The 20,199-nt window shown below is 41.1% G+C and overlaps 2 protein-coding genes across 2 annotated transcripts in view; one reads left to right on the plus strand and one right to left on the minus strand.

Moving 5' to 3' along the window:
• EIF3J (eukaryotic translation initiation factor 3, subunit J) overlaps nt 1–4,467 on the plus strand; it is a 44,789-nt gene extending 40,322 nt beyond the window's left edge. The window contains exons 4-6 of the mRNA XM_012649429.1: nt 691–852; nt 2,651–2,724; nt 3,383–4,467. Coding sequence (XP_012504883.1) covers nt 691–852; nt 2,651–2,724; nt 3,383–3,514 — 368 coding nt within the window. The 3' untranslated portion in view covers nt 3,515–4,467. The remainder of the gene's footprint in view (nt 1–690; nt 853–2,650; nt 2,725–3,382) is intronic.
• A 581-nt stretch (nt 4,468–5,048) lies between these two features.
• SPG11 (spastic paraplegia 11 (autosomal recessive)) overlaps nt 5,049–20,199 on the minus strand; it is a 114,117-nt gene continuing 98,966 nt past the window's right edge. Inside the window, exons 30-39 of the mRNA XM_012649141.1 lie at nt 14,317–14,456; nt 13,243–13,441; nt 12,706–12,843; nt 10,333–10,466; nt 9,568–9,675; nt 7,930–8,098; nt 7,495–7,583; nt 7,125–7,280; nt 6,302–6,453; nt 5,049–5,649 (exon numbers count right to left, since the gene is read on the minus strand). Coding sequence (XP_012504595.1) covers nt 5,469–5,649; nt 6,302–6,453; nt 7,125–7,280; nt 7,495–7,583; nt 7,930–8,098; nt 9,568–9,675; nt 10,333–10,466; nt 12,706–12,843; nt 13,243–13,441; nt 14,317–14,456 — 1,466 coding nt within the window. The 3' untranslated portion in view covers nt 5,049–5,468. The remainder of the gene's footprint in view (nt 5,650–6,301; nt 6,454–7,124; nt 7,281–7,494; nt 7,584–7,929; nt 8,099–9,567; nt 9,676–10,332; nt 10,467–12,705; nt 12,844–13,242; nt 13,442–14,316; nt 14,457–20,199) is intronic.

Below are 20,199 nucleotides of genomic sequence, written 5' to 3' on the forward strand. Positions count from 1 at the left end.
GCGCCACCATGCCTGGCTAATTTTTTCTATGTATTTTTAGTTGTCCAGCTAATTTCTTTCTATTTTTTTAGTAGAGACGGGGTCTCGCTCTTGCTCAGGCTGGTCTGGAACTCCCGAGCTAAAAACGATCCGCCTGCCTCGGCCTCCCAGAGTGCTAGGATTACAGGTGTGAGCCATTGCATCCGGCCAGAATATGCTTTTAAATGAATAAAATAACATAGGATTTTATTTACAAAGGAAACCTGTTATATTGAAATAGATATCAAAAGACTAAAATAACAAACTTGTGGTACAGAATTTTAAATAAGATCTAGTGGCAGGTGTAATAATTTGAGAGCGATGATGACTGAATAATATTGCAAGATTTCTGTAACATCAGTAATGTCATATGAAAGTGTGAGCTCTATTGGTAAGTCAGGTTTTGCTAATACCATTGTGATGTATTCCCTATAATCAAAACTGAAGGAAATATTAAATTGGAGGTTAATAAAAATATAAAGATGTAATTTTTTTCTAATGCAAATTCAGACCTCCCTTCCAAATTCTGTCCAATGACTCGAGTGGCCTGAAGTTAAGAACCCCTGCTGTAGAATGAAATAACAAGGTTATTCAGATAGCTAATTGGTTTATAAACTTTAAAAAAAAATCCTAACTTCCTGATATTTTTTCAGTGCTTCTTCTCTCTTTCAGGTGTTAATAATACAGTTTATGGAATAGATGCTATGAACCCATCTTCAAGAGATGACTTCACAGAATTTGGAAAGTTACTAAAAGATAAAATTACACAATATGAAAAGTCACTATATTATGCCAGTTTTTTGGAAGTCTTAGTTCGAGATGTGTGTATTTCATGTAAGTATTTCTAATCTCTAGCGCCTGAGGGTAGATTTTAGCAGGACATCATACTGAAGAGAATGGAGGGGGTTTTTTGTTTGTTGCTGTTTTGGATGCTAAATATAGACTCAGGATTTGCTCTTTAACAATTACCTTGGGAACGTTGTTCTACAAATATACAACGAATTTGAGTGCTGGGATTTTTTTGAGGCATGGTGGGAGGCTGCCTTCTTAATTCTTTTACAATGGCTTCCCAAAGGGGCATCTAGGCATGTTGGCAAAGCAGCTAATAAAACTGTGGCCTACTCTTTTTATCTAATTATCTCTTGAAAGGGGCTAGATGTACCTTTTGGGGGAAATGATCTCTGGGCATACAGGATTTTAGAGATGGGTGAGATTTCATCGACTTGTCTATTTATTTTACAAATGAAAAAGCCTGAGACAAGGTACCTGTTGCTCAACAGAGCTGGCACCCATTCTCTGGGCCCATGGTGTGGTGCCACACCCTGAGAGGATCGTGCATTTCGGGGCAGGGTGAATGGGAGTGACATCCATGGGGAGGGGGAGGTGCAGCACTCATGAAGAAGGGACTGGTTTTGCTAGTATTTGCTCTTTTTAAGAGTGAGAAAAAAGAATCCCACAAATGAATTTTAAGTTGGGTTTTCTTTGAGAAGGTATCACTAAGCTGGGGGTTCTGAATTTGACCAGTGATATACCCAGAGTTGGTATTTTATTCTGCATGTACTATTTTTCCTGGTTTTGGAGATGTTCTCTAATCAAAACTGAATACTTTCTGGTAGCTAAAAATGAGTGTCTCTTTCCAGCTTCATATTTTTATAAGGATGGGAGGATATATTGTCCACTAAACAGGCCTGTCTCTTGATAGGACACTAAGATGATCACTATTTTTGTTCCTGTGTTAGAGTGTTGTCACCTGTAGGTTTAAGAATTGTCATTCCATGTTCACTCAGCTGTTCCTCGCTGAGCATTGAAGCTATATTATGAAAGGGGATGTTATCTTCCCCCATTTGTTTAGACTGAATAAGAAAGAATGGTTGGGAGCACTTTGAGCTATAAAGACACAGTTTCTCTTTGGTAGAGCCAATGGTGTGTTGGTGACTATCAGTCATTAAGCTAAATTTTTGTTGCTGAGTTTACCACTTTTTTTTTTTTTTGAGACAGGGTCTCTGTTGCCCAGGCATGCATCATAGCTCACTGCTACCTCAAACTCCTGGACTCAAGCAACCTCCTGCCTCAGCCTCCTGAGTAGCTGGGACTACAGGCGTGAGCCACCACGCCCATCCCTGCCATTTTACTTTAACACATTAACTGCCATGTGAGTTGTATTTAACTCACACTAGTTTTGAGCCTGGGGCCTCATGAAGCATATATATATATAACTCACAGGTCTCTTCACCTTGGGAGCCACGTGAACTATTTTTCAAGTTGCATATAACTCATGCACAGAAAACAATAAAAAAATAACAAATTTTTCATTACATTAGAAAGGATCGTTTTGTTTTCGAAGTTTTTCTATTTTCATAATAAAACACCATGGCCCCAAGGAAAAAATTTTTTCTAGTATGGCAGTCAGTGTGTTAAATATCGAGTTCTGATTTGTGAGCCTAGCCATAGGCTGCTGAATGATTCTCAATCGCCTTACATTTAAAAGGAGAACTTCATGGCCCTTTTAAGTTGCTGAAGTTTAATGGTGAACAAATTAGATTTCTCATAACACTGTTGGAATATATATTTTGTTTTTATTATTTTTCAGAATGCTTAAAAGTTAAAGTTTAATGGTATGCTTTTTTTTAAGTGGAAATTGATGACTTGAAAAAGATTACCAATTCATTGACTGTGCTTTGCAGTGAAAAACAGAAGCAAGAAAAGGTAAGAGCAGGCCGTGTAGCAAAATGTGTATTACATTAGGATGGGATTATAGGGAGAATGTTCAACAAATATAGTGAGATAACCATGTCCTAAAAAATTTAAAAGTCAAGCAATTCACTAATACCATTTAAGTTGGAATAGAACAAAAATATGGGTCTAATTACTGTCCTTTTATTTATAGACATATTTATGTTCCTCTTTTCTAAGTTAATAGAAATTGCTGAAATCACAGAGATTGGGTTCCGTCAAGTTCTCTGAGCCTCAGATGTGTCTCTTCTAAAATGGGGACAATAATACCCATTTTGCAGGGTAATGTAAGAGTAAAATAAGTATGCCAAGTGATTAAAGGTTACTCTTTTGCGTGGTTTTACATTTAGGGGTACTTATCCACACTTTCTAAATTATCTTCTACCAAGAACTTAAACCCATGCTGGAGGGCTAGGTATTCAGAGCAGGAACAAGGACTCAAGTTTTAGAGAGAGTGACTCTGGAGACCTTTTGAAGACCTATTTAGGTATATAACATGTAGGCTTGGATCTCCCTTAGAGCACTAAAGTTTTGCTGGGACCAGAGGTTTTAGTGTGTCTGTGAGGGTTGCTATACCAGATAAGATGCCCATAGCAGAGAGTCTCATGAATTAACTCTCTTTCATCTTTAGCAAAGCAAAGCCAAAAAGAAGAAGAAAGGTGTGGTTCCTGGAGGGGGATTAAAAGCCACCATGAAAGACGATCTGGCAGATTATGGTGGTTACGATGGAGGATATGTACAAGACTATGAAGACTTCATGTGACATTTTATCTTCTGGTGTCTTCTTTATGTTGCCCACAATCCCTTCAACATGTAGCACAATTTCCTTTCCTTTCAGTTCTGCCAAATGCTACAATCCAGAAGTGCAGTATCTTTTGTGCTGGTTATTAACCCCTTGACACTTAGGTGCTAATGTGCGAATGAGGGAACTTGGATCTTGCTGCCAAGGGGTTAAAATTGGGAGCCTCAGTTGCTACTAAATCATAGTTCAAAACAAAACAAACCTAATAATGTTGTCACTGTTGCTATCTGATTCCATAGCAGCAGTCACTAAATTGGAAACAAAAGGATGTGATATGATAAAAAAAAATTGTGTAGTATTTACCAGCACCATTCAGTAATACAGCCTTAACCATACCTCCTTGAACTACTTCATAACTTGTCAAGAAAAGCAGTTTGCAGCAAGGGCATGTGGTGTGCACCTAGTATTAAAATTGCTTTGTCTTAAAATTGAGCGTGAGGATATTAAAAATATATTGTGAAGAGGACTGCTTATCTCGGAGTGAAGATACTGCGGCTGAAAAGCACTAGTTTGATAAAAATTAAATGACCAAAACCCTCCAACTTTGAAGCCGAAGAAGGTAAAACTCTCCATTATTGCATTACAAGTTGTGGAATCTCTTGAGTGCATAGACTGTCTAGTTTTTATATATCAGACTATTTCTACTGATGGAGTGCTTCAGGTGGGGGAGGGAAAGTCTTCACCTGTTTTTATTTGCCTGATCTAAGTGTCTGAGAAACAGATCTCCTTTGTTCTCCTAGGCTACAGTGGAATAACTTTAACAGGGTTTTGGCATTTCCTTTCCTTTATAAAACATGCTCAGCAAACTGCACCAGTTAACTACAGTTTGGTAAATTGTTATGTTAACAATTATGACATCTGCAATGTTTTATAAAGCAACTAATTTAATAAAATCACTATTGTGAGGACTTAAATTTTGTGTTACCGCCCAAGAGATATTTTTGAAGAGTATAGATAGATAGAACACAGCTCTTGGGACTAGAGTTCTCTATATACTAAAGCTTAATAAATGCTTGACGTAGTTAACCGCCTTCAAACAAGAATGATTTGCCAGGTCCTTAATGTCACCGCAGAGCAACAAAGGCTGCCTCCTCTTCTTATTTATTTGGGGAAATTATTTTGTTGGTTAGATACTAAGACCTAAATAAGTACTTAGAAGAATTATTTATTTGGAGTAATTGAGCCTATGACTCAGGTTACGGCTGTAAGCATAGATTGGGGAGTCTTCTTTATTTTAAATCTTCTGCTAAGCGATTTAAATTTGTGGTTATAGTCTTCTTTTTCTAATTGTCAAAAGCAGAACTAGGGACAGAGCAAAAAATGTTTTTAGTTTCTTTTATTTAGAAAATAGGAACGTCAAAGCTCTATAGACGACTAAGTGGAAAACAGGACCATCTAAGTGATTTGAGGAATTAACAGAACACAGCAATAACTTAAAGATTATTTTAAGGCAGAAAAGGGCTAAGATTTCCTTAGCAGTAATAATGACATACAATGAATTTAAAATCTATTTTATTACAGAAAGATCAGTTTCTAACACATGTATCACCTGTTCCTTAACTGTGTAAATAATATTAAATTTCTTTGAAACTGGAATCTGCAGGCACAGGTATTCTTTAATCATTACTGTATCATGTCCTAAAGTAGAAGCCATCCTGAGGAAGAAGCAGCTTTTGATCTTAATATTGATCTCGGTATAGATGAACAGTTACTTTTAAATAGGAATTTCCTTGTGAAAAGTTTCTCATTCTTTACGCACTACCCCCTTCAAAGGAATGATATGGTACAGTCCTGGCCTTTTTTCAACTTGGACAACAAAGATCCCCAATGCATTATTCTACTTTGCAGAATCACAGACATTTATTTGCTAGAGATTCTCATATCAGTACAAGAAAACAGGCACCTGTGAAATCATCTAAGCTGCTAGCATGTCCTTCAGACAGCAACCTGTCTGAGGGTCCTTCAGAAGCACATTTACAATTTCATAAAATTTGTGTTCATATGCCAACTTGTAATACAGGTAGATATCTTCACAGTACGTGAGTAGCTTCTTCAGGTTTTCCATGACCATGTCAGTAGGCTGATGTTGTCTACATCTAGATAAAGAAATACAATGTACAGGTTAAGATGCTATATTATTTTTTAGGGACAGGGTCTCCTGTTGCCCAGGCTAGAATGCAGTGACTATTCACAGATAGTATCATAGCTCATTACAGCTTTGAGCTCCTGGCTGGGCTCAAGCAATCCTCCTGCCTCAGCCTCCCAAGTAGCTGGGATTACAGATGCTGCCACCATACCCAGGCTCAAGACACTGTATTTTGAATGAGGGCTGTCAGCTCTGAAAAGACTGACCACTACCTATAGAGAAGAGGGTGCTGGAGTCTAGGAGATTATTTCAGAGTAGTATTGAGGATGCTTGATAAACACAAACTATTTCATTAAAAATGAGTATTACTGTTAATTATAATAAGTTTAGCAGTCTAAAAGGTACCTCATCTGATGATTAGTGTTTTGGGCACTGAGTAGCTATCCTCCCATTTTTAAGTTCAAAGCACCATAAGCAAACTGTCATCTTTCATCTGTTTGCATAAATCTGCTAAGAGATTTTTCTGGGTGTTCTTGGCATCTCTTTGCCGTTTTAAGCAGAGGGGCTAAAGGCATGTTGTACTTAGCCATAAAATTCTTATGCCTATCTCACCTCAAAGCAGAGGCAAGAAGAAATGCTTATAGTCAACTTCTAATACTTACTTTTTTGAAATCTCTTCAAATATACTGGGCCTTAATAACCTTTGCTGCTTAAATTCTTCCAAGTAATTAAAGTCTCCTTTAAGAACCACATGTTGGTATAGAATTTCAGCCCAGTCGGGCACAAAATCATAGGCCTCAGCCACAATGGATGCCTTAAAAGGATGGAAGTGAAGGACACCATCAGAGCTCATCTGATGTAAAATTGAAGGCAAATTGTTCTAGAAAACAATGCTGTACACTCATACAGTGAATATGGTCATAAATAATTATTGAAAGGCTCTGTGTATCAGAACTGGTGAAGTCTGGTGTGTATTTGGCATTCCCTCCCATAAACCCCCCAATGTCTTTAGCATTTTTAATCTTCCTCACAATGTATTAATAGAACTTCTCAGAAAGAATATATTACTCCCACCAACTCAACTGTGTAAGAAATAGTAAAAGGGCTGATTCCCGGATAATTCTTCTTCATTAAAGGGCTAGAACCAATCTCTTGGCATCCCTGACTCCCTATACTAAGTTGGGTACACCACTCTGTAAACGCTATGGCTAAAGGACTCTCGCAGGAGCACTGAACCTCACCTGTCTAAAGGGTGCCAAGGGCTGTCTCTGCTGGCCTCATAGCATGAGAAAAGGAAACAGTACTCTCTCCCGTTCACTAGGCTCTGCCCAAAGAATACGTTAGCGAGAGATACACCAAATTGCCTCTTTTCACAGTAGTTATCAAGACAGCTAAGTAAGCAGAACTGGACTGGCCTAGTTCTGTCACTAGCCCTGAGCCCTTACAATGCTGGCAGTGCTGGCTGGGGTTTTCTTTCTTGCTCACCTGGTAGAACCGAGGTAGGGCCACAATACAGTCCATCAGCCTGTGGCAGCCTAAGTTGATGAGCATTGTGTTCTGGCCAGTGTTCAGAAAGTGAATCTGTAGAGTTATCAACTTGGTGAGCCGGTGACAGTGCAGGGCCTGTCGCACACAGGAATCCTGAGAGACAGGTAGAGGGAGACACAGGTAGAGAAAGACTTAGTGGCCACCATCTCCTGTGTGAACTCTGCAAGAACTGTACTCACCTCTTCTACTCTTGGTTGGCTCGTGACATCCTCCCTCTTTACTGTGAGGCACCCATGGACAAACAAATTCTCTACTGCAGACACCAACTCCTAAGCCCCATGTGGAGTAAATAAAACTCTGTGGTTACCTTGGCATAACTCTCTGCTGCATCGAGCATCAAAGTCAGGGCCTTCAGCAGCAGCTGCTTCAGCTGGTGCACATCCTTGAGGCTGTCCTCTGCCAGGGAATAAGAAGGCTTGCTGAGTCTCACTACCAAGGTAGGCTGTTCTCACCCCACTGGTGGTGATAGTGGGCTTAATTAGAAATCCCAGCCACGTGCATTCACAGGGAGGCAGGTATGTCTTCAGGTAAAGGCTATTGGGGCCAGAAATGCACACACTCTTACTGTAACTTCACTTAAGTCCCCCTTCCATCTATTACCTGCCTAGCTAAGACCTCTGCTGAGTGACGTACTGACCTCAGCTTCTAATACCCAATCTCATGCGCTCTTGCCCTTCTTAGCCCTAAGAACTTTCCTGGGCTAGCAGCATGGCCCTGGGGTTGCTGCTGTGACCTCACTCACCCCAGGGCTGAGACTCAATCAGTTTCAGCTGGATGCAGGCAGCTGCCTCGTGGTTCTCGCCAATCTCTCGGCACATGCTAAAACACAGGGCAATCATGTTGTGCTTCTCACTGTCCCCAGGGTGGCAGCGTTTGATGTAGTCCAGCAGGGCTGTCTTCAGGGTACCACTCTGCCCAGGAATAAAGGGAATACGAAGGTCTCAATCAGGGACTGCAAGGCAGGCAGGATTGCCTGAGTCCCCTGGTTGTAAAAGTTTCTTAAAAACGCTCAAGAAAAAGGAATAGATGAGCAAAAATGAAAATGAATACAGAAGTTTTATGCTATCCTGAATATAAGGAAACAAGCATGTCCACTTTGCTGGTGGGAGTATGAATGGTAAAACCTTGCAGAAAGGAGAAGCCTTAAAAATAGTTGACCTGACAATCCCATTTCTAGGACTCTATTCCTAAAGTGATAAGCAAAAAAAAAGTGCTAAAATGAAGATAACAAGGATACTTAATAACAATTAGGAACAATCCAGATGTTCAAGGCAAGGGCTAAGAGAATATCCTGTAACCATTAAAATGGATGTAGAAGACTATCTGTTGTTTTGGGAAATAATCATGATTCACTTTTCAGTGAGAAACGCAGGCTATTTCCTATCTTTACGGTGTAAGTTTTGTTAAAATATGTGAATACGTATATGTTTTGGGGTACATGAGCAAAGAAGGGGCCTGTGCCAGATTGTCAGTAGTGGCTGTCTCCAGATGGTGGATAGACACCCAGGGCTTTTTTCTGTGTTATTTTCCAAATGTCTTTCATGGAATATGTATTACTTTTGTAATCACAAAAAGTTATTAAAAGAATATTTAAATGCAGAAACAAAACTACCTCAAAAACAACAATTTAAAAAACCCTTCAGGGGATCTTGAAGATGGACCTATGTCCAGGACTCGTTCCTCTCCTGATGACTAGACTGGTCTGTCCTGAAACTGGCCCAACATTAAAGAGATTTCTCCTGCTTTGTCTCTTCATCTTGCTTGGCTGTTCCCATGTTCCCAGAAGCCAAAGGTGAAATGAGCAGAAGCAGTGAATCAGCCAAATATTCTGGAAACAGGCTCTGTGAGTGACATGCCCTGGTGTCACAGAGCCTGCTGAGGACAGACAGGCTCCCAGAGCCCAGGACCTGAGTAAGTTGGCCTCTGCTTCCAAGCCTCCTTCCTGGTCGTCGTCATAAATGGCTCTATAGCTTTTCTGGCGCAGGCCTCTGCCTTCGCTTCCTAACTTGGCTCTCAGCAACACACTTTTCGTGGTCCCCTGAAAACACTCTAAAAGCCCTCAGACAGCCTCAGAGGTGGACAGTTCACTTTCAGCATGGCTCTTAGGAAGGGTTTTTGCATCTCCAGAACAGGCATTTAAAACAGTAGAGGCAGGCAACAGAGGTTGAGGTGGAGGATAAACTCATTTTCTTTGATATTTCGCATCAGTATAATCACTACCTAGTCTGAACTCTAGTCTTAAGCTACTGTTTACAGGAGGCCCCTAATTCCCTCCCTCCGTATCCCAGGTCCACCATGATTGGGATTATTCCTGAGAAAAGCCGAGGCTCCCAAATGTCAGTAGTACTTGTCATCCTGGAACTCATTACATCACACCTACCGGGTCCAACTTCTTCCTCATCAGCACTTCGAAGTAGTGTTTTTTATGCAGTAAATCAAATATGTATGTCATCTCGTTGTACCTTCCAATGCCAGTGAGGAGACGTACCTGTGGAGGGGGAGAACAGCTCACATCAGCATCACCTGGAGTTGTCTGAGTTGGACCACTACCATCAGTTTGGTTGCTTTCAGATGCCAGGCTCTAGGGGGAGCAGGGCTAGTGTCCAGGCTGCCATGCTTAGCTCCCTCCCATGTACCCGACGGGAATCCTCTGGATGATTCAGAAATGCCAGTCACTGGGACACCACAGGCTGTTCCCCTTCTCTGCTGTCCCAAGATGTAGATTATCAAGTGCTGAAGTGCCATCTCCTGGGCAGGCATTCTTCCTTTTCCTACCACTTCCTTGATACAGTGGCCTCAGGTCAGTTTCAAGCCCAGATAATTTGGGAAGGCATGCGAGGCTTGACTTGTCAACTCATTTCAATTCAGAGTTAAGAGGAAAAGTCCGGAACCTTGTTTTGGGGAGGAATGCAGCTGTCTTAGCACTCTAGAAAAACTGCCCTGGCAACCTGGCAGGGATCCTCTCACTTTCGCACCTTTGGAGCAATCTCTGATTCTGACAGAAATCATAACTTGGAGCAGAGGTAGTGGTACCCAGATGGGCAGAATTCCCTAAGACCGTATCAGCTGAGCTGGCCCCAGCCTGTCTGTTCCTCTCAAAGGTTTCCTCAGGATGGAGAGAGGGGCTGGTTGGGGAGCTACTCACCACCAGTCCATACTCCTCATTGGGGGCCAAGTGGTTATCTGTGAGCATCCGGGCAGCCTGTAGGACTCGGATGATGCCCTCCATGTGGCATGTCAGGGTGAAGCAGTGATGGGCCAGGATGAGGAGCTCTGTAGCTGCGTGGGTAAGACAGGATTGTGAACCCTGGCCATCCACTGTCAACCTGGCCACCCAACTTCACCCCTGGGAGGCTAAAGGGGCCTGATAGAGAAAGGACCAATCTGGAGAGGGGTCTCCCACCCAGTCCTCTGAGGTCCCTGACCACAGCATCTAGCTCTGGGACAGCCCCTTGCTGACATCTAAATTTGCCTCTCAGTGATGACAGCACAGAGAATAACTCTATCCTCAAAGACAGCTGTGTAGTGACCATATCTCCAAAAGGCCCAGCCAACACAAATCCAAGGGCATTCTCTGCTTGTATCCCAGTGGAAGGTCTTAGGGCCTAATCAAATGCCATTTGGTGTTCTGGCTTTTTTTTGAAACAGAGTCTTGCTTTTGTTACCTGGGCTAGAGTGAGTGCCGTGGCGTCAGCCTAGCTCACAGCAACCTCAAACTCCTGGGCTTGAGCAATCCTTCTGCCTCAGCCTCCCAAGTAGCTGGGACTACAGGCATGTGCCACCATGCCCGGCTAATTTTTTCTATATATTTTTAGTTGTACGATTAATTTCTTTCTATTTTTTAGTAGAAACGGGGTCTCGCTCTTGCTCAGGCTGGTCTCAAACTCCTGAGCTAAAACAGTCTGCCTGCCTCGGCCTCCCAGAGTGCTAGGATTACAGGCGTGAGCCACCGCGCCCGGCCAGTGTTCTGGCTTTATAGATTAGTGAAAGTTTTTCTACATATAGACTTAAAAATACTGTACACAATCACTATAAGGAAAATTAAAAGGCAAACTGTGAAAAATATTTGTAATGATGAGGATTGAAATAGGGTTCCCCATCTTTAATACATGCTGTGCCCTCTGGGGCTTTTGCGGGGCCCTCCCCAAACCTACCGAGTACTGAGGACCCCTGACAGCTAATCCCTGTTCAGGCCTTAGTTTGGACATTTCCTCCAGAAACCTATCTTGATCCCATCAGTCTGGCTGTTACTGTGTATTAAAACCCTGGTCTGTGAGCTTCAGGGATTGCTATTTAACTTATTCACCATACCTCAGGTGCTTAGGGTGCCTGGCACACAGCTGGCACTCAGTAAATATTGTTGAACTGGACTGACAAAAAATATAGAAGGCCGTTTTAAAAATGAAACTGTTTAAACTTTTAAAAATCTCCATTTATTTGTTCATTAAACATCAGTAAAATGCCTTTTTTTTGCCTATCAAATTTGCAAAGTGGAATAGATTGCAGGAAGTATCTCACACTGCTTAAGTGAGAGTCAGAAGTGATTTTTTTCTGAAGTGAAATTTGGCTGGCGCAGTCTCTATGTGTGTGCATATATATATCAGAAGCCTTAAAATGGGCATACTCTTGAATTGTGAATTTATCTTAGGAAAATAATCAGGGATGCACACAGAAATTTGCCTAAAATATATTCATCAATGTATTTAAAATAGCAAAAATTGGAAGCAATTTAAAGGTCCCACAATAGTATAAAATTCTTAATTATATATAAAAGAAATCCCATGTAGCCATCAAAAATGACATAGAAGAGGCTGGGCGTGGTGGCTCACGCCTGTAATTCTAGCACTCTGGGAGGCCGAGGCGGGCGGATTGTTTGAGCTCAGGAGTCTGAGGTTGCTGTGAGCTAGGCCGACGCCACGGCACTCTAGCCAGGGCAACAGAGTGAGACTCTGTCTCAAAAAAAAAAAAAAAGATATAGAAGAATATTCAGTGCTGTGAAAAATGTTAATGATAACATATTCATAAGTTAAAAAATTATGAACATTATATATAGTATAATGTCATTTTTGAAAAAAGAAAACCTACCACAAATACCACTGAATGCCTATAATGAGCTAGACATTAAGGAAAATGAGCAAGCTTTGAAATCACACAGACTGGGTTCAAATACCAGCTCTGCCACTTAATAGCTATAAATTAACCAACTAAATTTCAGTTTTCTCTCTTCTAAAATGGGGATAATAATACCCACTTTGCAGGGTAATATAAGAGTAAAATAAGTATGTCAAATGATTAAAGGTTACCTTTTTGTGTGGTTTTACATTTGGGGATACTTATCCACACTTTCTAAATTTTCTTCAATGAACTTAAGGCTTCCTACCAAGAACTTATAACCCATGCTAGAGGGCTAGGTATCCAGAGCAGGAACGAGGACTCAAGTTTTAGAGAGAGTGACTCTGGAGACCTTTCAGAGACCTGTTTAGGCCCAAAACGTGTAAGAAAAAGGCTGAGAACTTACTGCAAGACAATTCTCCATGGGGAACAGAGGAAATCTTATCCAACAACTTCATGCCTACTAATGTGCGGTCTTGACACAAAGTGGTCAGCTGAAGAAACGTCTGGCTTTCCTCCGCTGGGCTAAACATCTGCTTATGTCCTATACGAAAGATGTAGAGACAGGTGATGGTTTTACCAAGAGAGAGTTGGGAGAAGGACAAAGCCCTGTGCCAGGAGGCCCGCTCTGCCCAGCCTTGGGCACCAGGAGGTAATGCTAATGGAGTGCTCTTTGCAGCTCTCCCCTTGTTGAGCTCAAAAACCTTGGCTATTGGTTATCTTACAGGGCAGAGGAGTTCTTTAGCTCAAAAAAAGACATAGCTACTCCAAGCATAATCATAAAACAATAAACAGCAACAAGATAAATGCAATGTATTCTCGTACAAGTGTAATCTGGAAACTTGAGAGGACAACATACAGGATACGTAACATCCGAATCCTTAACACAGGGAACCAGAGAATGACATCTGAGAGGCTGGGGAGACCTGGAGGAGCAAGGCACCTGTTCCCTCTGATGGGGCCAGCAGCTCCCGTGTCACCTCTTCAGCTACAAGTTCAGCCACAGTGTCTGGCTTGAGGCCTTGGGTGCTGATGAAGGCCTGGGCTCGTTTGCATCGGTCAGGCTGCTGAGAGGCCAAGATTGCCCGGAGCATGGCTTCGCCATCCTGGGCAGCAACATTTGTGTAGGAACAGCCCAACTCCTGAGAGGAAGGCAAAGCCAGTCAAAGACATTTTCAGAAGCCAGGAAAAGCAGAAGACAGCCCTTTCTGAAATCTTACGTGGACAGCTCTATTAGTTTTCTCAGCTTAAAGATCCCTCACCCTGAGCAAGAATCTTAGAAAAAGCAAGTACTGTTTTCTAACCCTTTCTATCATGTCACTAAAGCCAAACCAAAGTAAAAGGCAGGCTTGTCTTCAGAAAACATCAGGTGACTCTCTTGTTGAATAATGATCTTTTCAAACATGAAATGTAAGAAAATTGAATAAAACTCAAGAGCCCCTTCCTTCTTGTTCCCACAGCAGCAGCAAAACCCTCAATTTCCAAAGAAGTCTCTGAGTCTTCTCCAAGGCAAGGGCTTTAATGCTTGGCTTTATTTCTCTCATGCTCTTCCACTTCTGGTCTGCTACTTTTCTCCCTCAACTAGCACAAAGCCACAGACAATTTCTGGCTGCTCTGGCTCCGCTCTTTATAGTCACTGTATCCCATATGGGATGCTCCAAACACTCATGAAGCAAAGCCTAAGATTTTAGGTCTAGAAGCGACCCTCATGGTCAAATCATCATTAGATGAACAGCCAGGGGCCCACAGAAATGAAATGTCCTGCCCTAGCTTTCTGGTTGGAGAAAGCTGCAGCCAGGAGTCAAATCATCCTGGCATCTGGCCTGGTGTCCCCTCTCCGACACTATTCCCCAGAGAGGGACTTATGGGGGCCGATATCCTGGTAAGAGCTCTCCTCCCAGGTCTTGATTATCCCCTGAAGGGCTGACTTACTAATGTCCAAAATCAACTTCTAACTTCCTGCTTCCCTCACTCTCAAAAGGAATGTCCTATGGGAGCCCCACCCTTTGGCACGTACCTTGGCAAGTTCATACAGACAGAGGACCTGCCTGCAGTAGTTCTTCCCATGGAGGCATTTGCTTGTCAGAGTTTCCAGATTAGTCACCACTTCATCACTGGAGGGTACCACCACAAACGACTGACTATCCAGACTTGAAGCTGGAAGTAAATACAGGTCTGACGGGGGCTCTAACCTAGCAGGTTAAAGCCCCCCTCACCTCCCTATGACTCTACCTCTCTGCTCACAGCTCCCTGCACTGCACCCCCATGACTGACTGCCCCTGGTTTTAGGACCACTTCTGACAGGGCCCCACTTAAACTTCTGTCATTGCCTTCTTCCACAAAATTCCAGCTCATGATACTTCAAAGACTTCATATGCTACAGAAGACTCAAAGCCACCTAATGAGAGATCTAAAGATCAGCAACAAAGATCCCTGCCAGACCCTCTCCACATACTCACGCCCAATCTTCCCTCCTATCAGGTAAGTCACCAGGTGTAGCTGACTATCTCCAAAACATCTCTCCAGTTGCAGTCACTCTGCATCTGAGAGGCTGTTGCCTGTCTCCTACTGCCACCCCCCCACCCCTGTAGCAAATCAGTCTCCCACACACTCATTTTTAAAATGCAAATATGCTTTAAAGGTACAGTAAAATTAAAATCCATTCCTGATTTAAAAAAACCTCAGCCTGAAATAGAAGAAAATTTTCTTAATTTGATAAAGGGTTTCTATTAGTGAAAAAAAATAAAAAAGAATATGTAACACTTTGTAATGGCAAAACAAAATAGAAAAATTTAAGTGTATATCAATAAAGCATTGTTAAATCATGGTACATCCATACAGTAGAATACAGCCATTAGAAAGAACGGGGCCGATCTATATGTACTGACAAGAAGAAATGTAGATTAATATGATTTTCATAAAAAGTAAATCTCATTTTCATAAAAAGTAAATATATGTATACATGCCATGCCTGCATGTAGAAAATAATGCATACCAAGCAAGTAAAAGATAGTTATTCTGGGGACTCTGGTGGGGATGGTGCTGAATTCACCTTTTACTTTATGCACTTCTGTATTATGTAATTTGTTACGCTAAGCACATAATAACTGCGAATTTAAAATAAGCATTAAAAAAAGCCGTAAAGTCAAAAAAAATATAATGCAACTTAGACCATGTTATTCCCCAGGTTAAAATCCTTTACTGAGAGTTCCAGTTCCAGGTAACAAGGAATAAATGCACTCCATCTTGTCTCTCTCACTGAATTCAACATAAAACCTGGACACAGTACACGTAGCAGCTATATGAGGACTCTGGAAAGTAAAAAGTAACAGGCAAATTGAAGAGGACCTGAATTACCATTTTTCCTCCTCTAGCAACCTCCCTCCAGCCTGAATGCAGTACTGCCTGAATCCTAAGAACTAAGCACTGAAGGAGGGAGAGGGAAAGGGAAAGGGAAAGGGGGAGGGAGAGGGGGAGAGGGAGGGGAACAGAGAGAGAATGTGCACAAGAGAGCGAGAGAGTGAGTGCAAAAGCAAATTCCAGGAGAAGCCCTCTGGTACAAATTCAAGGAGTGAGAAAGAACTCCTAAATTCCTGTTTTCCCTTGCCCTGGCTCCCAGGCAACCCCTTGGCAGTGGTGGCAGAGGCTGCAGTGGCAGGCAGCAAGAGCCAAAACTCTGAAAGAGAGGAGCCTTCTTTTCCGAGCAGAAGTGCTCTGGTCTCAAGAGGGTACAGTCAACCCCTGTTGCTTTTTGTATTATCCTCCTATCACTTGGCCCTGGATATGGGCATGGACACAATGGGATAACTAAACCTTCAGCTTTTGGCTAGAGGACTAAAAAAGGAAGCCTCAGGGAACCAGAAACTACCTGGGAGAGGCTCAGGAAAGTTTTTAATGAACCACAGGGCTTACCCCTGGGCTGCTCATGTATGGCTCTGATCCTAACTTACATACCAAAGTCTTTGAGAACAGAATTAACAGATAGACCACCACCCAGGTCACAGACTAACCACTGGGTGGCATGAACATACAGGATAGATCTGAATAACACTGCAAAGGAAACAACTGATGTGGAAATCACAGCCCAGAGGCAGTAGTTTAGACCTTCAGCCTGAATCTAACCAGGTCAACTGTCTGCTAAAAAATTATCAACATTCTTCATCGGATCCTTCATAGGATCTCCAAGATCCAGAATCTCGAACAGTGTATTTGAGTATAATACTATTCAAAGTGTCTAGGATGCAATCCAAAATCACTCAATCATAGGAAAATCTCAACTCACATGAGAAAAGCCAATCGAGATGCCAGCTAGCATTAAAACAACAGGAATGTTAAAATTATCTGACAAAGACTTTAAAGCAGCTATTATGCAAATGGTCCAACAAGCAATTGTGTATGCTCCTGAGACAAACAGAAAAACAGAAAGTCTCATCAAGAAACAGAAGATATGAGGAACAAAATAGAAATTTTAGAACTGAAAAATACAGTCACGTGCTGCACAATGACAATTCCATCAATGAGGGATTGTGTATACAATGGTGATCCCATAAGATTATAATGGAGCTGAAAAATTCCTATTACCTAGAGACCTCATAGCCATGATGATGTAGTACAATTACTTAACTTTTTAATAAATTTAGTGTAGCCTAAGTGTACAGTGTTTATAAAGTCCACAGTGAGTGTACAGTAATGTTGTAGGCCTTCACATTCACTCATTCACTGACTCACCCAGAGCAACTTCCAGTCCTACAGGCTTCATTCATGGTAAGTGCCCTATATAGGTGATCCATTTTAAAAAATCTCTTATATCATATTTTTACTGTACCTTTTCTATGTTCAAATATGCAAGTGCTTACCACTGTGTTACAATTGCCTACAGTATTCCGTACAGGAACTTGCTGTAAAGGTTTGCATACTAGAAGCAATAGGCTCTACCATATGGCATGGGTATGTAGTAGGCTATACTATCTAGGTTTGTATAAGTACACTCTAGGATGTTTGCACAATGATAAAATCACCTAATGACACATTTCCCAGAATATATCCCTGTCTTTAACACGACTGTAACTGAAATTTTAAAATCATAGAGATAAAGAAGATTCAATAGCAAAATGGAAATGACAGAGGAAAGAATCAGTGAAATTGAAGAGAGACCTGTAGCAAAATGCTGTTAAAAAATAAATAAAATAAGATAAAATAAAATAAAAATGAAGAGAGACCAACAGAAATTATCCAATCTGAACAAGAAAGAGGGAAAAGAAGGTTAAAAAAAAATTGAATCTCAGCACTTTGGGAGACCAAGGCAAGAGGATTGCTTGAGGCCAGGAGTTAAAGACCAGCCTGGGCAACATAGTGAGGCACTGTCTCTATAAAAAAATAAAAAATTAGCCAGGAGTGGTGGCACATGCCTATAGTCCTAGCTATTTGGGAGGCTAAGGCAGGAGGATCACTTGAGCCCAGGAATTCAAGGTTACAGGGAACTATGACTGTGTCACTGCACTCCAGCTTGGGCAACAGAGCAAGACCCTATCTTGAAAAAAAAATGAACAAAACCTCAAGGACTTGTGAGATGATAATAGAAGTTCAAAATTCATGTCACTGAAGTTTTAGAAGGAGAGGAGAAAGAGTATGGTACTGAAAAAATATTTGAAAAACTTATGACTGAAAACTGCCAAGTTTGGTGAAACACATATACATAAACCTATATATTCAAGAAGCTCAGTGAACCCCAAATAAACCCGAAGAAAGATGTATCCGGCCATGTTATAATCAAACTGCTAAAGACTAAAGACAGACGAAATCTTGATAGCAACCACAGAAATATGCACTATCTGTAGGTGAACAATGATTCAAATGACTGGATTTTTCATCGGATACCATAAAGGCCAAAAGGAAATGGTACATTTTCAACTGCTGAAAGAAAATAACTAATTTTCCACATCCAGTAAAAACATTCTTTGGGAATGAAGGTGAAATAGGCATTCTCTGATGATAAATAACTGATTGAAAAAACAAAAACTAAGATTATCTGTTGCTGGCAGACAGTTTTAAAAGAATTACTAAAGGAATTCCTTCAGACAGAAGGAAAAAGAAACCAGAAGGAAACCTTGGACATTAGGAATGAAGGAAAAACAATAAAAATTGTAAATATCTTTGTAAATATAATATTCTCCTCTTGAGTTTTTTAACAAATATTTTTAAGTTAGAAGCAAAAATTATAGCATTGTTTGATGGGGGTTTTCAATGCATGTAGATGTAATATAAGACAACTAGGGGCCAGGTGTACAGGCCCACATCTGTAATCTCAGCATTTTGGGAGGCTAAGGAGGGAGGATCGCTTGAAGCCAGAAGTTTGAGACCAGCCTGGGAAACACAGCAAGACCCTCATCTCTACAAAACATAGAAAGATTGGCCAGGCACGGTGGCACACACCTGTAGTCCCAGCTGCTTGGGAGGCTGAAGCAGGATTGCTTGAGCCCAGGAGTTGGAGGTTACAATGAGCTATGATGATCCACTGCACTCTAGCCCAAGCAACAGAGTGAGATCCTGTCTCAAAAAATACATTAAAAAAACAAAAAAAGACAACTCGGATGTAAAGGGAGAACAGTAAAGTGACCTATATGGTGGTAAAGTTCCTACATTCCAGCTGAGGTGGTAAAATATTGATTCTAGACTGGAAAGTTAAAAATGTATATTGTAATCTCTAAAGAATCCAATGAAATTATGCAAAGATACAGTAAAAACCCATAAAAATTAAAATGGAAGACTAAAAAATGTTCAAATAACCCAAAAGGCAGGAAAAAAGAGTTTCCTTAAAAATCACAAACTACCAAAACTCACTCAAGATGAAAAAGACAACCTGAATAGTCTTGTAATTATGAAAGAAATTGCATTTGTAGTTTAAAATCTTCCAAAAAAGAAATCTCTAGGTTCAGATGGTTTTACTGGTAAATTCTACTAAAAATTTAAAGAAATAACACCAATTCTACACAATGTTTTCCAGAAAATAAAAGAGAAGGGAATACTTTCCAACTCATGAAACCAGCATTATCCTGATACAAAAACAGTTCAAAAAAAATTGTAAGGCTGGGCACTATGGCTCAAGCCTGTAATCCTAACACTCTGGGAGGCCAAGGCGGGAGGATTACTTGAGCCTGACCAGGAGTTCAAGACCAGCCTGAACAAGAGTGAGACCCCATCTCTACTAACAATAGAAAAAATTAGCTAGGCGTGGTGGTACGTGCCTGTAGTCCCAGCTACTCGGGAGGCTGAGGCAGGAGGATCGCTTGAACCCAGGAGTTTGAGGTTGCTGTGAGCTAGGCTGATGCCACGGCACTCTAGCCCATGCAACAGAGCTAGACTGTCTCAAAAAAAAAAAAAAATATATAGATCAATATTCCTCATAAACATAAATGCAAAAATCCACAACAAAATAGCAAATTGATTCTAGCAATGTATCAAAAAGAATAATGCACCAAGACCAAGTAGAGTTATCTAAGTGGGGAATGTGAGGCTGGTTCAATATTTAAAAATCATGTAATATAATACACTATATTAATAGTCTAAAGAGGAAAAAAAAACACATGATGAGATCAACAAATGTAGAAAATACATGACAAAATACAATACTGATTCATCACAAAAACTCATAGCAAAGTAGGAAAAGAAGGGAACTTCTTTAACATGATAAAGTATATCTTCAAAAAGCCTACAGTCAGCTGGGCACGGTGGCTCATGCCTGTAATCCTAGCACTCTGGGAGGCCGAGGCAGGAGGATTGCTTGCGGTCAGGAGTTCAAGACCAGCCCGAGCAAGAGCGAGACCTCGTTTCTACTAAAAATAGAAAAAATTAGCCGGGCAAGAGAAAAAAGTTTAAAGGAAAACACACACACACACACACA

The sequence above is a fragment of the Propithecus coquereli genome, unplaced genomic scaffold, assembly GCF_000956105.1.
Source record: "Propithecus coquereli isolate 6110/MARCELLA unplaced genomic scaffold, Pcoq_1.0 Scaffold3, whole genome shotgun sequence".
Classification (NCBI taxonomy): domain Eukaryota; kingdom Metazoa; phylum Chordata; class Mammalia; order Primates; family Indriidae; genus Propithecus; species Propithecus coquereli.